General features: G+C 48.0%; 1 protein-coding gene across 1 annotated transcript; it reads left to right on the top strand.

The window, feature by feature from the left end:
* Positions 1-15,626: 15,626 nt before the first annotated feature.
* Positions 15,627-17,079, top strand: LOC123064966 (uncharacterized). The gene is made up of 2 exons (XM_044488347.1): positions 15,627-16,321; positions 16,774-17,079. The coding sequence occupies exons 1-2, from the start codon at positions 15,892-15,894 to the stop codon at positions 16,938-16,940; spliced, it is 597 nt and encodes a 198-aa protein (XP_044344282.1). The 5' UTR covers positions 15,627-15,891; the 3' UTR covers positions 16,941-17,079.
* The last annotated feature ends 253 nt before the right edge of the window (positions 17,080-17,332 follow it).

Here is a 17,332-nt window from a genome sequence, read left to right as displayed (position 1 = left end):
TACCTTCTGTGCGGCTGTTTATCAAATCTGAGAGATGGCAAGTCGTCGGCTTCAGCCCCCATGCCACGAGTGCTGGGGTGTTCGGGATAAATTTGAGCACTCTTGTTCCCATTTTTGGGTCCATCTAGGGAGGCGCTCAACACAACGAACAAGGCAACCGGACTTATAATGCTTGAACAGTCTCACTTAGCCATAGAATTCTATAATTTTAAATTTCGGCGAAGCCCCTAGTGTTCGGAAGGCCGAATTTGGGGCGCTATCCACGCCTGGGCCGGACAAAGCCGGCTCCTCGCTCTAAGCGGCATAAGTCTTTAGGGACTCGCAAAAAACCTCTCGAACAACGACTGGCTCTCACCTCATCATGATGGTCAGTTTTAGCTTTCTTCGCTTAGGCGCTCGCCCAGCTCAACTGGGGCGCAATCGCAGTGGTTCTCCCAGTGCTACCTTAGCCGATACAACGGAACATAAGGTACCAAAACATGGGAGCCGGGCAAACCCAACTATTGACCCAAGACATGATTCGGAGCCGATGCATATAATGCTATAAGTTCGGGGTGCCGCACTGGTGAAAGTGTTCGGACTTATCACACCATGATGCGGGAAACATAAGCCCCTGGTGTATTTAGCCGTACCAAAGTGTACAGATGCAACATGTCATAAATGAACATATGTATAAGAAAGAAATGCAATTGTAAGCAAAAAGGTGTTGCATTGTTTATTCAAGAGATACTTCTGTGAATGCAGAACGATACAAATGGTGCGATAAGCAAGGGATGGGACTATTAAACATGTCCCCCTCTAGGGGTAGGCTGCGGAATGGTGTATAAAATAGATTTAATGCTCGTAATGGAGACCACCTGGATATTCGTCGTAGCCTTTCTCCTTCCCTGGCTGTTGCATCATGAGTTCGGCAGGTCTGCTGCCGGACAGGGCCTCTGATGAACGGAGTCCTGTGGGTAAAAATAAGAAAAAAAAGAAAGAAGAAAAAAAAGAACGACACACTTGAGAGCCCCTGGTGTGGTTAAGCCGCATTCTGGGCCTATCGTGGTCGTGCCCCTCCCCCCATGCCCATGGTATCTCCAGAGCGTAATGATGTACGCGAAGGACCTATCTTGAAATTTTGCAGGGGCTGGGGTTGGGGCCGCACTGCTACGCGTGCTCGGAACGTGCCATGTGGTCTTGTTGTAGGTTACTCCGGGCGCATTTAGCCGAGTCCGGTCGCTTAACGGCCGGACTCGAGAATTGCCTTAGGAGGCTGTACTGTACTTCTGCCGCGAGAGCAGCTGTATGTTCCTCCGTTCGGAGAGAGCATTCAGTGTTTTCGTCGACAGTGATGACTCCTCGAGGGCCTGGCATCTTGAGCTTGAGGTATGCGTAGTGCGGCACCGCGTTGAACTTTGCAAATGCAGTACGTCTGAGCAGAGCATGATAGCCGCTGCGGAACGGAACTATGTCGAAGATTAACTCCTCGCTTCGGAAGTTATCCGGGGATCCAAAGACCACTTCCAGTGTAACTGAGCCTGTACAATTGGCCTCTACACCTGGTATGACGCCTTTAAAGGTCGTCTTCATGGGTTTAATCCTTGAGGGGTCTATGCCCATTTTGCGCACTGTATCCTGATAAAGCAGGTTCAGGCTGCTGCCGCCATCCATTAGGACTCTGGTGAGGTGAAATCCATCGACGATTGGGTCTAGCACCAATGCGGCGAATCCGCCATGGCGGATGCTGGTGGGGTGGTCCCTTCGATCAAAAGTGATCGGGCAAGAGGACCATGGGTTGAACTTCGGGGCGACTGGCTCCATCGCGTATACATCCCTAAGTGCACGCTTCCGCTCCCTCTTGGGTATGTGGGTTGCGTATATCATGTTCACCGTCCGCACTTGTGGGGGGAAACCCTTCTGTCCTCTATTGTTCGGCGGTCGGGTCTCTTCCTCGTCATCGCTATGCAGCCCCTTGTCGTTGTTTTCGGCAATTAACTTGCATGCCTGCTTGAATACCCAACAGTCCCTATTGGTGTGGTTAGCTGGCTTTTTGGGGGTGCCGTGTATCTGGCACGAGCGGTCAAGTATTCTGTCCAAATTGGACGGACCCGGGGTAGTTCTTTTGAATGGCTTTTTCTGTTGACCGGGTTTAGAGCCTCTGAATCCGACATTGACTGCCGTATCCTCGCTATTGTCGCCGTTAATGCGGCGTTTGTTTTTGTTGCGACGCGACCGGCCATTGCAGTCCTTGATATCCGTGCCATAATTTTTGCTAAGGTTGTTGCTGCGGGCTAGCCAACTGTCCTCACCCGCGCAGAAGCGGGTCATGAGTGATGTCAGGGCTGCCATGGATTTCGGCTTTTCTTGTCCTAAGTGCCGGGCAAGCCACTCGTCGCGGATGTTATGTTTGAAGGCCGCGAGGGCCTCCGCATCCAGACAGTCGACGATTTGATTTTTTTAGTTAGGAATCGTGTCCAGAATTGTCTGGCTAATTCGTCTGGCTGCTGAATTATATGGCTTAGGTCGTCAGCGTCTGGTGGTTGCACGTACGTGCCTTGGAAGTTATCGAGGAATGCGGCTTCCAGGTCTTCCCAACTCCCAATTGACTCTACTGGCAAGCTGTTAAGCCAATGCCAAGCTGGTCCTTTCAGCTTGAGTGGGAGGTATTTGATGACGTGGAGATCATCACCGCGGGCCATGTGGATATGAAGGAGATAGTCCTCGATCCAAACCGCGGGGTCTGTTGTGCCATCATAAGATTCGATGTTCACGGGTTTAAACCCTTCGGGGATTTGATGATCCATTACTTCATCTGTGAAGCATAGCGGGTGTGCGGCGCCTCTGTATTGGGCGATATCACGACGAAGTTCAAGAGAGCTTTGTCTACTATGTTCGGCCCGGCCGGACTTACTGTGTCCTGCGCGACGGTTGTCATCACGTATCATGGGGCGCCCACGCGATCCATAGATCGATCTTGATTGTCTTGCCTTATCCTCCAATATATCTCGCAAGTCCGGAGCATTCCCGTGTGGCCTTGTGCTTTTCGAGCGATGCCGGGGTACCGTTCTAATGGAGGGCCTAGAGGCCTCTCTGTCACGGCCACGGGGTGGCCGGTCAGCCGTATCGTGCTCTGGTGATGCGGCTTTATATGCCTCCTCCTCTAATCGGGGTAGCAGATTGCGTTTGGGGTAGCTTTTGGAGGGGCGTTCGAGCTCATGCTCTTCGGCCGCAAGGACTTCAGTCCATCTGTCGGCTAGCAGATCTTGATTAGCTCTAAGTTGTTGCTGCTTTTTCTTGAGGCTGTTTGCCGTGGCCATAAGCCTGCGTTTAAAACGCTCTTGTTCGGCGGGATCCTCAGGCACGACAAATTCGTCGTCGTCGAGGCTTTCCTCGTCTCCGGAGGGAGGCATGTAATTATCGTCCTCTACCTCTTCGTCTGCCGCTCTCTCGTGAGGGCTGGCGTCTCCGTCCTCCTGTGCTGAATCTTGCTGCAGGGGGTTGTCTTCGGCACTGTCTGGGGTGTTATTATCTCCGGTGCCGGAATCTCCATTCTTGCTTTGGCGGGATTTAGAGCGGCGTCGCTGACGCCGGCGTTTGGGCTGTTTCTTGGAGGGGGCATCCTCCTCTGTTCCTCCGCCGTTCCCATCTTTTGGGATATCCACCATGTATATGTCATATGATGAGATGGCTTTCCAGTGCCCGGTAGGCGCTGGTTCTTGGTCGTCTCCGGCATCGTCGTCCATACCGTCGATGTCTTCGGAGTCGAAGTCTAGCATGTCGGTTAGATTGTCGACAGTGGCTACTAAGTGGGTGGTGGGTGGGCTTTGAATTTCTTCGTCGTCCGCATCCCAACCGTCCTGACCGCAGTCCGGCCAGGGCTCTCCTAATAACGAGAGATACTTTAGCGAACTCAAGATGTCACCGAAAGGTGAGTGTTGAAAGATGTCCGCAGCGGTGAACTCCATGATCGGCGCCCAATCGGATTCCATTGGAGGGGGCGCGGGAGGTTCGGAGTCCGGCGAGGAGTCCGGCACCTCGGAGTCACGAGCTTCATGAGGGACAAGGTCAGTGTTCGGCTCTATCGCCGTAGAGGTTGCAGCCCTCGAGGCGGTGTCTAGCCACCCGTCCTCGATCTGCGCAGCCAGCTCCGAATTGAAGATCGGAGCGGACTCGTGTGCGGCCTCCAGGGTACTGTCTGGCTGCAGAGCTAAATCATGCCCGTCGTGACAGTGCGGCGCGCTCGGCTGTCGCTCGAATCCATCGAAGATCAAGTCCCCGCGGATGTCAGCCGTGAAGTTCAAACTTCCAAATCTGACCTGACGGCCAGGGGTGTAGCTTTCGATCTGCTCCAGATGGCCAAGCGAATTGGCCCGCAGTGCAAAGCCGCCAAATACGAAGATCTGTCCGGGGAGAAAGGTCTCACCCTGGACTGCGTCATTGTTGATGATCGAAGAAGCCATCGAGCCTATCGGTGACGACACAGAGGAACTCTCAATGAAAGCACCAATGTCGGTGTCAAAACCGGCGGATCTCGGGTAGGGGGTCCCAAACTGTGCATCTAGGCGGATGGTAACCGGAGACAAGGGACACAATGTTTTACCCAGGTTCGGGCCCTCTGGATGGAGGTAAAACCCTACGTCCTGCTTGATTGATATTGATGATGTGGGTATTACAAGAGTAGATCTACCACGAGATCAAGGAGGCTAAACCCTAGAAGCTAGCCTATGGTCTGATTGTTGTTCGTCCTACGGACTAAAGCCATCCGGTTTATATAGACACCGGAGAGGGCTAGGGTTACACAGAGTCGGTTACAATGGTAGGAGATCTACATATTCGTATCGCCAAGCTTGCCTTCCATGCCAAGGAAAGTCCCATCCGGACACGGGATGAAGTCTTCAATCTTGTATCTTCATAGTCTTGGAGTCCGGCCGACGATGATAGTTCGGCTGTCCGGACACCCCCTAGTCCGGGACTCCCTCAAGACTCCTTATGAAATTCTCACCAGTAACAAGCCCAATCTTAAGTACTTCCGGGTGTTCGGGTGTAAGTGTTTCATTCTCAAGAAAGGTGTTCGTTTGTCTAAATTTGAGGCTAGATCTTATGAGGGCATTTTTGTTGGTTATGCTACAAACTCTCATGCTTACCGTGTGCTCAACAAGTCCATCGGACTCATTGAGGAGACATGTAACGTGGAGTTTGACGAAAATAACGGCTCCCAAGTGGAGCAAAGTGGTACTTGTGATGTAGGTGATGAAATTCCTCCCCAAGCCATAAGAAGAATGGGTATTGGTCATATTCTACCCATTGAGGAACCCCTTGTGGCCGAAGGAGAAGGACAATGCTCCACTCAAGTGGAGCCATCACCCCCCCCAAGACCCACACGCTTCCAAAGAACAAAGTGAAGGCCCTCAACCTCGTGAACAAGACCAAGGACAAGATCAACCTCAAGATGGTGGTGAACCACCAAATGATGCCCAAGGTCAAGTTCTCCCCCTCGAGCAAGTTCATGATCAAGAGCAAGCTCAAGATCTCAAACAAGCTCAAGATGGCGCTCAAGATAATCAAGTTGATCCTCCTCCTTCCACATCCGAGGAGGAATTAGAGCGTCGTGCTGCGAAAATGTCTTCCAAGCTCACCACCAAAGGCCATCTCATGGAGACTGTGGTTGGAAGCCTAAGAAAGGGGGTAAGCACTCGTAAACAATTAGCAAACTATTGTGAACATCACGCGTTTGTCTCTTGTGTTGAACCCCAAAAGGTCTTTGAGGCGCTCGAAGATTCGGATTGGCTCAATGCCATGCATGAAGAACTCAACAACTTCGAGTACAACAAGGTGTGGAGATTGGTGCCACGGCCGTCGGGGAACCATAACGTCATTGGAACCAAGTGGATTTTCAAGAACAAGCAAGACGCTCATGGAACATCATTCACAACAAGGCAAGATTGGTGGCACAAGGCTACTCCCAAGTCGAGGGTATCGACTATGGTGAAACCTTTGCTCCCGTTGCTCGCCTTGAATCCATTCGTTTGTTGATTGCTTATGCTTCCCATCATAACTTTAAGCTACAACAAATGGATGTGAAAAGTGCTTTTCTTAATGGTCCTATTGATGAGTTGGTTTATGTCAAGCAACCCCCCGGGTTCGAGGATCCTTACTTCCCGGATCATGTGTATCAACTCGATAAGGCACTCTATGTCCTTAAAAAAGCCCCATGTGCGTGGTATGACCACCTTACCGAGTTGTTACAAGATCGTGGATTTGAAGTTGGGCAAATCGATCCCACTCTTTTTACTAAGAAGGTCAAAGGGGAGTTGTTTGTGTGCCAACTATATGTTGATGATATTATCTTTGGTTCTCCTAACAAAGCTTTCAATGAAGAATTTGCCGCTCTCATGACCTCTAAGTTCAAGATGTCTTTGATGGGAGAGTTGAAGTTCTTCCTTGGGGTTGATATCAAACAAAGAAGAGAAGGTACCTTCATCAACCAAGCCAAATACACTCAAGGCATGCTTAAGAGATTCAAGCTAAGTGATGTCAAGCCGGCTTCTACTCCAATGCCTACCAAGTGCCAACTTGACATTGATCCCAATGGTAAAGCGGTGGATCAAAAGGTATATCGCTCTATGATTGGATCCTTGCTTTACCTTTGTGCATCTTGACCGGACATCATGTTGAGTGTGGGAATGTGTGCACGGTTTCAAGCTGCACCAAAGGAAAGCCACTATGTGGCGGTCAAGCGAATCTTTCGATATTTGGCTCATACCCCAAACTTTGCCCTATGGTACCCAAGAGGAGCAAACTTCAAGCTCGAAGGATTTACGGATTCCGATTGGGCGGGAGACAAGGTGGATAGGAAGTCCACTTCCGGAGGGTGCTAATTTCTTGGTTGCTCTTTGGTGAGTTGGTCTTCCAAGAAGCAAAGTTGTGTGTCTCTCTCGTCCACCAAAGCGGAATATGTGGCGGCCGGTAGTTGTTGTGCACAACTCTTATGGATGAGGCAAACTTTAAAGGAATACGATGTCATTTGTGACAAAGTGCCTCTTTGGTGTGACAATGAAAGTGCCATCAAGATTTCTCTCAACCCTGTGCAACATTTCAAGACGAAGCATATTGAGATTCGATATCACTTCATCCGGGATCACATTAGGTGAGGGGAGATCGAGCTCAAGTATGTCAACACTCATGATAACCTTGCAGATATTTTCACGAAGCCCTTGGATGAAGCAAGATTTCGCGAGTTAAGGCATGAGCTAAATATCATTGATTCGAGCAATGTGACTTGAACCCTTGCACACCCCACCGCACTTAACTTGTTGTCTAGTTTAGGTGTAGGCATGGACATATGGGGAGTGTTGTTCTCTCAATGAACTCTCCCTCCCCCCATTATGCATAAATTGATCTAGTCTTTCACATTAACCATTTTTTATGGTACTTGTGCTTCAAGGACGAGTTTTGGTCATGGGTCCAAGGTTAAAATCTTCGCGACGCCATACCTCTTGACTCAAACATAGGTGGCCTCGGCCACCGCCCTCTTTTGAAGAGGTGTGTTTTGGCCTCTTGCTAGTGTGTTTTCTCCTGTTGGTCTTTCCTTCCTTCGTGCCTTTTGTTTTTCGTTTCTTTTTGAGGTTTAGCCGTCTGTTTAGAGGCATGTTGGTTGCTGGGCGGTACTACCACTGGTGGTGCGCAGTACTACCGCTTATAAGCGGTACTACCGCCCACCAGCGCGGTACTACCGCTGAGATGCGGGGGCAGGGGGTTTTATCGGGGGAAGGGGGAGTTTTCTTCTCCCCCATACCCATTCGCTCGCCCCCTCGCTCCGTTTCGTCTCTCCAGGAACCGGACGCCGTGGAAGGGCTCCGGCGGATCTCCTTCTCCGGGGCGTCCCTCTCCGTTCCCTTCGGTGGAATCGATCCCCACCTCGTCCTCTTGCCATGGATGCCGGTATTGCCCTTGTTCCCTCTCTCTTCTTGTCTAGATTTCCAATCTAGCATCTTAGGGGCAATAGTGGTTGCATCTCTAGATTTTTGGCCAAATCTAGGCTTGAGTTGGATGGAGAAGGCATCTAGGCAGTTTGGATTAGTGGTTGGTAGAAGTATTTTTGAATTTGGTAGGACGGTAGTGCCAGATCTGACCACGGTAGTGGGAAACCGCTGTTTCCTCGCCTCTAGCGGTACTACCGCTCCCCTGGAGCGGTACTACCGCTCCCCTAGAGCGGTACTACCGCTTGGAGCGGTACTGCCGCTTACAGGTCGCGATACTACCGCTTGCTACCCAGTTCCACCGTACTCTTACCATTCAGTGATCCTTTTTGTTGTGTTTTGTGGCTTATGCTCTTTCTTTCTGGTTGTTCTGCCTGTTCTTGTGTGTGGTTCCAGGTGATGAGCATCCTGAGCACCAGGCTCGGCGTATCAACCCCGATCGTGCCACGTCAAAGCGTTACCGCACAACTGAGTCTGCAGGAGGTTCCTCAAGTGCTCCACCTCCACCTCAACTCAAGAAGAAGTCTGCTGTCAAGCCGAAGCAAACTGGCAAAACCGTGCCGGAGATGCAAGCCAAGGAGTTGTGGGCAAGGCGTCACCGCAACCCCTATGAGGCAGACCAAGATCCCACTTTGGTCAACCGTCTGTTCTGGAACAGGTTTCAGTTTGCCATTTTCTTTGATGTGCTCAAGGCCAAGAAGAACCTCTATGTCAATGTGCGCTCCATCGACACCGACTATATGTAGAAGGATCCTGAGTACTTTGGTGAAGCTCTTCAAATGTGCTCTCAACTGAACATTCTCGGTATCATGCAATTCAACAAAGACTTTGATCCTGATATTGTGGCCCAATTCTATGCCACGGTTCATCTTGGGACTGATGAGGACAGGACACTGACTTGGATGACCAATGGCAAGTTGCTTTATGTCATGTGGAAGGCGTTCATGGAGTTGCTCGGGGTGGAAGATCACGGTCTTGCGTCTCCTGTCGGCTTTCTCCCTCACCGCAACACAACCTTCACTCACAAGCAAGCTCTCTGGCCCTATTGCACGCTGAAGATCAACTCTGAGACTAAGAAGGAAACTTATGAGCTGCCTGCCTTTCTGGATATTCTTCACCATGTCTTCCATGAGACTCTGTTCCCTCGCATAGGGAATCTGGATATGGTTCATTCTTATCTCATGGACATGCTTCTCTTCTGCCAGCGTGAGAAGGAAGAAAACACTGGCGAGTCCCTGGACATCTCTCATGTTATGTGGTCTGAACTCCTCTCTGCCATTTCTGAGCGTAATTGCCAATCTATGGTCCTTTCATCATGCTGCTTATTGAGAAGGCCTGGGATCGTGTATATCCCAAGGTTATGCTAGAGACTAGAGATTTGGTGTCCCATGAGGTCAAGCGTCTGAGGAAGAAGGAAAACTGGGGCACTCAGGTCCCTAAGTCTGGGGGTGCATCGTCTGCTGCTGCTATGGAGACCGAGGAGGAGGCTGAGGCTGAGGATGATGATGACTATGAGCCTTCTGGGTCTGAGCCCTCTTGGGAAAAGAAGCTCAAGCTCAAGGTAAAGAAGCTGTTCTGCATGGAGTCTCACGGCCAGTACATGACTCATGTTGCTGAGAAGAAGGCCAGGGGTCGTCACAAGGCGCTCATGCGTCAGATGGGTGCTATCGTTATCAGTGGATCTGAGGACCATCTTACTGAGGAGGAGGACTGGGTTTAGCAGCATTGCACGTGGACAGATTCTGATGCCGAGCAGTTCCCGACCGATGACGGTGGCGAAGACAATCACACTGAGCTCTGATGTTCGCGACCTTGCTATCACTTGGAGCTGTAGCTTCACTCCCTCTCTTTTTGGTGTCTCGATGCCAAAGGGGGAGAGAGTTTAGGGATTTGTGTCGTCTTTGTCTATTTCGCGAGTGTGTCTTCTTTGTGGTGTGCTTTCTCGCTGTTTGCTTTGGTTGGTTTTGTGTCAGTGAGACCTAAGTTCCAGACATATGGTGTGAGACATATGCTACCTTATCTCTAGATTATCTTTATCTATGTCTACCTAGATTATGAGTTGCATGCTTATCTTGTTATATACTCTTTGCTCTCATGTGTCTTGCTTAGGTTGTTGGCCTCCAAAATGTAGGGGGAGCGCTGATCCTAGTATGTGTGCCGTGCAGTCCAAAGCACCTTTCTAGATAAGCACACATCTAGGGGGAGCTCATCTACATTTGTGAGTTGTGGGGTTTGCGCTTTCTTCCCGTGCAAATCCCGTATTGTCATCAATCCACCAAAAAGGGAGATTGTAAAGGCATATTTATCCCCAAGGTGTTTTGGTGATTGATGACAATGCTTTTGCGGACTAATCGTGTGCGTTGAGTTTTTCAGAGATTCATCCTTTGGCACGAGACGATTACCTCCCCTCCAGTGTTTTATTCAAGACGGTGTAGCTCCTTCGTTTCTCTGTTGGCGGACTAGTTTTGTAGGAGTCACCGTACTATCAAGAGGGGATCCGCTTTGGTAAGGCTAGGGTGGAATCAACACGTACACATCCTTATCACACCCAATGTTCCTTTCCGCTTCATTGGAGCCACCTTTCCTCTTCGTGCCTGCCTAGACCTGTCCTAGCGGTAGTACCGCGGTCCTCAGTGGTAGTACCGCCGAAGCACGTCAAGCGGTAGTACCGCTCCCCAAGCGGTAGTACCGCTTGTTGTCTTTGGCCGTAGTACCTTAGTGGTTCCAGGCTACTACCGCCTCGACTCGAGACCGCTGTTTTTCGTGTCGGGTTTTACGGTACTAGGAGCGGCAGTAGTGGCAGTAGTACCGCTCCAAGCGGTAGTACTGCCCGTACTTCCGCGGTAGTACCGCTCTGGGCCCAGGACCCTGCAACCCTCGTGAGCACGGCAGTACCGCTGGGAGGGACGGTAGTACCGCTTGTTCAGCGGTAGTACCGCCCTGCCCAAGTGGTAGTACCGCTCTGTGTGTGGCTGCTTGGGTGGCTAACAGTTGGATTGTTTCCCCCACTATATAAAGGTGTCTTCTTCCCCAAAGTTGACCTACCTCTTCCCCCAAAAGCTCCATTGTTGCTCCAAGCTCCATTTTCGCCCGATCTCTCTCCCTAGCCAATCAAACTTGTTGATTTGCTCGGTATTGGTTGAGAAGGCCCCGATCTACACTTCCACCAAGAGAAATTTGATTCCCCCCCTCTAATCCCTAGCGGATCTTGTTACTCTTGGGTGTTTAAGCACCCTAGACGGTTGAGGTCACCTCAGAGCCATAGTCCATTGTGGTGAAGCTTCGTGGTGTCGTTGGGAGCCTCCAATTAAGTTGTGGAGATTGCCCCAACCTTGTTTGTAAAGGTTCGGTCGCCGCCTTCAAGGGCACCAATAGTGGAATCACAACATCTCGCATTGTGTGAGGGCGTGAGGAGAATACGGTGGCCCTAGTGGCTTCTTGGGGAGCTTTGTGCCTCCACACCGCTCTAACGGAGACGTACTTCCCCTTAAAAGGAAGGAACTTCAGTAGCACATCCTCGTCTCCACCGGCTCCACTCTTGGTTATTTCATCCCTTTACTTTTGCAAGCTTACTTGTGTTGTATCCCTTGCTTGCTTATGTGCTAGTTTTTATTGCATCATATAGGTTGCTCATAGAGTTGCATATCTAGACAACCTTTTTGTTGCAAAGTTTGAATTGGTAAAGAAAAGCTTAAAATTTGTTAGTTTCCTATTCACCCCCCCTCTAGTCCACTATATCGATACTTTCACGTGTGCCAACCCCTATGCATATGTTCACAAGGTCACAGAACCCGCAAGTTGATCACCAAAACATACATCAAGTGGATCGTATGAATATCCCATTGTCACCACAGATAACCACATGCAAGACATACATCAAGTGTTCTCAAATCGTTAAAGACTCAATCCGATAAAATAACTTCAAATGGAAAACTCAATCCATTACAAGACGGTAGAGGGGGAGAAACATCATAAGATCCAACTATAATAGCAAAGCTTGCGGTACATCAAGATCGTGCCAAATCAAGAACACGAGAGAGAGAGAGAGAGATCAAACACATAGCTACTGGTACATACCCTCAGCCCCGAGGATGAACTACTCCCTCCTTGTCATGGAGAGCACCGGGATGATGAAGATGGCCACCGATGATGGTTTCCCCCTTCAGCAGGGTGCCAGAATGGGCTCCCAATTGGTTTTTGGTGGCTATAGAGGCTTGCGGCGGTGGAACTCCTGATCTAGGTTTCTTTTCGGGTTTTTTTGTATTTGTAGGAATTTTTGGCATCAAGAACAAGTCAGGGGGGTCCACGAGGAGCCCACAAGACAGGAGGGCGCGTCCAGGGGGTAGGGCGCGACGTCCACCCTTATGGAGGCCTCGTGGATCTTCTGACCCAACTCTTTTGCTTCGGGGGCTTCTTCTGGTCCATTAAAAATCACTATAAATTTTCAGCTCATTTGGACTATGTTTCGTATTCCTTTACTGCGAAACTCAAAAACAAGGAAAAAAACAGAAAATCGCACCGGGCTCTAAGTTAATAGGTTAGTCCCAAAAAACATATAAAATAGCATATAAATGCATATAAAACATCCAAGATGGATAATATAATGGCTTGGAACAATCAAAAATTATAGATACGTTGGAGACGTATCAGTTTTGCAAGAAACCTAAGCTGTCATTTCTCAAAGTTTGGGCTTGCGACACTTATGTCAAAAGGCTTCAACCTAATAAGCTCGAACCCGAATAAGAGAAGTGCGTCTTCATAGGATACCCTAAGGAAACAATTGGGTATACCTTCTACCACAGATCCGAAGGCAAGACCTTTGTTGCCAAGAATGGAACCTTTCTAGAGAAGGAGTTTCTCTCAAAAGAAGTGAGTGGGAGGAAAGTAGAACTTGATGAGGTAATTGTACCTTCTCCCAATTTGGAAAGTAGCGCATAAGAGAAATCCGTTCCCATGATGCCTACACCAACTAGAGAGGAAGTTAATGATGATGATCATGAAACTTCAGATCAAGTTACTACTGGACCTCGTAGGTCGAGCAGAGCAGTTCCGCACCACAGTGGTATGATAATCATGTCCTCGAAGTCATGTTACTAGATCATGGAGAACCTACAAACTATCAAGACGCTATGATGAGCCTAGATTCCGATAAATGGCTTTAGGCCATGAAATCTGAGATAGGATCCATGTATGAGAAGAAAGTGTGGACTTTGGTGGACTTGCCCGATGATCAGCAAGCCATTGAAAATAAATGGAACTTCAAGAAGAAGATAGATGCTGATGGTAATGTCACCATCTACAAAGCTCGACTTGTCGCAAAAAGTTTTTGACAGGTTCAAGGGGTTGACTACGATGAGACCTTCTCACTCGTAGAGATGCTTAAGTCAGTCTGAATCATGTTAGCAATTGCCGCATTTTATAATTATGAAATCTGGCAAATGGACGACAAAACTGCATTCCATGTATTTCATAAAGAAGAGTTGTATATGATGCAACCATAAGGGTTTGTCTATCCTAAAGGTGCTAACAAAGTGTGCAAGCTCCAGCGATCCGTCTATGGACTGGTGCAAGCACCTCGGAGTTGGAATATATGCTTTGATGGGGTGATCAAAGCATATGGTTTTATACAGACTTACGGTGAAGCATGTATTTACAAGAAAGTGAGTGGGAGCTCTGTAGCATTTCTGATATTATATGTGGATGACATATTGTTGATTGGAAATGATATAGAATTTCTATATAGAATAAAAGGATACTTGAATAAGAATTTTTTCAATGAAAGACCTCAGTGAAGCTGCTTATATATTGGGCATCAAGATCTATATGGATAGATCGAGATGCTTAATAGGACTTTCACAAAGCACATACCTTGACAAAAGTTTTTGAAGAAGTACAAAATGGATCAGTCAAAGAAGGAGTTCTAGCCTGTATTGTAAGGTGTGAAGTTGAGTAAGACACTTAGCCCGACCACGGCAGAAGATAGAGAGAGAATTAAAGTCATTCCCTATGCCTCAGCCATAGGTTCTATAAAGTATGCCATAATGTGTACCAGACCTATTGTGTACCTTGCCATGAGTTTGGCTAGGGGGTACAATAGTGATCCAGGAGTAGATCACTGGACAACGGTCAAAATTATCCTTAGTTACCTAAGAGGACTAAGAAAATATTTCTCGGTTATGGAGATGATAAAGAGTTCTTCATAAAGGGTTACATCGATGCAAGCTTTAACACCGATTCAGATGATTCCGAGTCTCAATCTAGATACATATTGAAAGTGGGAGCACTTAGGTAGAGTAGCTCCATGCAGAGCATTGTAGACATATAAACTTGCAAAATACACACGAATCTAAATGTGGCAGACCCGTTGTATAAACCTCTTTCACAAACAAATCATGATCATGCCTTAGTACTCTTTGGGTGTTAATCACATGGTGATGTCAACTAGATTATTGACTCTAGTAAACTCTTTGGGTGCTAGTCACACGACAATGTGAACTATGGTTGTCAATCACATGGCGATGTGAACTAGATTATTGACTCTAGTGCAAGTGGGAGACTGAAGGAAATATGCCCTAGAGGCAATAATAAAGTTGTTATTTTATATTTCCTTATTCATGATGAAGGTTTATTATTTATGCTAGAATTATATTGATCGGAAACGTAAATACATGTGTGAATACATAAACAAATACCATGTCCCTAGTAAGCCTCTACTAGACTAGCTCGTAGATCAAAGATGGTTAACGTTTTCTAACCATAGACATGTGTTGTCATTTGATAATGGGATCACATCATTAGGAGAATGATTTGATGGACAAGACCCATCCGTTAACTTAGAATAATGATCGTTCAATTTTATTGCTATTGCTTTCTTCATGTCAAATACATATTCCTTTGACTATGAGATTATGCAACTCCCGGATAGCGGAGGAATACCTTGTGTGCTATCAAAGTCATAACGTAACTAGGTGATCATAAAGATGCTCTACAGGTATCTCTGAAGGTGTTTATTGAGTTGGCATATATTGAGATTAGGATTTGTCACTCTGAGTATCGGAGAGGTATCTCTAGGCCCTCTCGGCAATACACATCATAAGCTTGCAAGCAAGTGACTAAGGAGTTAGTTACGAGGTGATGTATTACAGAACGAGTAATGAGACTTGCAGGTAACGAGACTGAACTAGGTATAGAGATACCGACGATCGAATCTCGGACAAGTAACATACCGATGGACAAAGGGAATTATGTATGTTGTCATAACGGTTCGACCGATAAAGATCTTCGTAGAATATGTAGGAGCCAATATGGGCATCCATGTTCTGCTATTGGTTATTGACCGAAGAGATGTATCAGTCATGTCTACATAGTTCTCGAACCCGTAGGGTCCGCACTCTTAACTTTTGATGTCGATTTGGTATTATATGAGTTATGTGGTTTGGTGACCAAATGTTGTTCGGAGTCCTGAATGAGATCACAGCCATGACGAGGAGCTCCAAAATAATCTGAAGGTAAAGATTGATATATATATATATATATATATATTATATAGAGTAACACTATTCTGATCCTGGGATTAGAATAGTTATATTCTGATCACGATCGGCGGGCCAGCGAAGACCCTGCCGAACTCCCGAAACCGGCAGAGACATAAAAAAGGAAAACAAAAAACACACCGACCCAAACTGCTCGATCCACCAGACCACCTTCCACCCCGATCCCCTGATCCCATCACCATCCAGACCACCCCGCCGCCGCGCGACCCACCGGGACCCCCTGCCACCGCGCGGCCTCCCGGAATCCCCGTCGCCGCGCCACCTCCCTGACCCCCGTCGCCGCGCCACCTCCGGGGCCCCCGCCGCTGCTCCCTGAGCCGACCTAGATACTGCGGCCGCACCCCCACCTCCGTCAGGATCTCGCCTCCGCCACGACCATGCCGGCGAGCACCGCCCCTGTTTCCATCCATTTTCGCCAGGACCTCGCCTCACCCCGATGCTCCCAGCGCGCCAGCGCTAGTTCCTCTCCTCCCCCAATGACTGGATACTTTGACCCAACCATTGGTCCTCCATGGATCCGGCCAACTACACGCCGCTGGCCGCGGATCCGCCCCCGGGGACCAACCCAGATGCCGGCTGCCTCCACCACGCGCCCGACCCCGCCCCCACCCCCATTCCACCAGGCAGATGTCGTTGCCGTGCTCCGGGTCGACCATGGCTTATTATCTGACCGTCTGCTAGTTACTCTAGTTGTTCTTCTTCTGTTGCAGAGATCTTCGTCATTCCTTGCAGATGGCAACTCCAACGATGTGATTTTTTTCCTTCGACCGCCTCAGCCGCTCACCAACACGGCCACCTGCAGTTCAGGTATTGCCCTGCTGATGCTAATCGCGAGGAGGTTTGCGTCGCTCTGTTCGCCGCGGGTATGACCGGCCACGCTGGTGCGACCTGTCTCCCGTGCAGACCAAACAGCCAGAGCTTCTCAATAGAACAGCTGCACCATTCGTTACTCGCTTAAAAAACTGATTCGTGGATGCCACCAAGAACCACACATGTGCATGTGCATGTGCTTGGCACTACTTTGTCTCTCTAATTGCTTCTCAGTACGACACCTCTCTCTCTCTAATTGCTTCTCAATACATCGTTTGTCTCTGTTGAACTTGTTCAAACAGATAGCAATCTTGTGTACTAACTGATTTTTATAGCCAAGTTTTGTCTGTATGTCATGCTACTAATCTAATACTGGAAAAACTTTGACATGAGATGAGTGTGTTCAGGGTAGAACAAAAATATTTCAAGATTCTTTTGTGTTTTTTCAGGGCTTAAATCATGTATTCTGTACATAGGAGTGAAGTTCGATTTGCCGGAGAAAGAGGCGTTGCCACGGCCGATGCTGGCTGTTCGTGCATGGAAGTCTCCGTGTATTCTATTTGAAAACCTGGGAGCATGCCAAAAACGTTCAGAAATATCAATGACAGAAGTTTGAATATAGGGAGGTTGATGCTTTGTGTGTGTGTATACATTTTTAGGGGATCGTGTGCTTGTATACATGGCATCACAATTTTTTGTGCATGATATTTAGTTCTACAAATAGCAGTTGAATAAGGCAACAATTTCTTTTGGCATTTTCTTCATTTAGCCATTTGTGTTAGTATCATATTTTGGTACTTATTGTTTGCAAAACTAATGACATTGTTTTCACTAAAAAATCATGAAAAAAATTGTGAAAGATTGTGCTCTCAATAGTGTTTAATATTGTGTCCGTAAGAACCTACCCATTTTTTCATTCTTCATGTTTTGAGTATATGTGACAATGGATAAAACATAATTACAATAATTAAACTTCAAATTATTAACGATCCGGTTAAATATTACAAA

This window comes from Triticum aestivum, chromosome 3B, assembly GCF_018294505.1.
Source record: "Triticum aestivum cultivar Chinese Spring chromosome 3B, IWGSC CS RefSeq v2.1, whole genome shotgun sequence".
NCBI classification, from domain to species: domain Eukaryota; kingdom Viridiplantae; phylum Streptophyta; class Magnoliopsida; order Poales; family Poaceae; genus Triticum; species Triticum aestivum.
This window is presented reverse-complemented; position numbering and strand designations above follow the sequence as displayed.

Excerpts from the sequence above, each read along its gene's own strand:
- LOC123064966 (XM_044488347.1), top strand. The coding sequence starts at position 15,892 with ATGCCGGCGAGCACCGCCCCTGTTTCCATCCATTTTCGCCAGGACCTC. Across the intron at positions 16,322-16,773 it reads CACGGCCACCTGCAGTTCAG|GGCTTAAATCATGTATTCTG; the intron begins GTATTGCCCTGC and ends GTGTTTTTTCAG.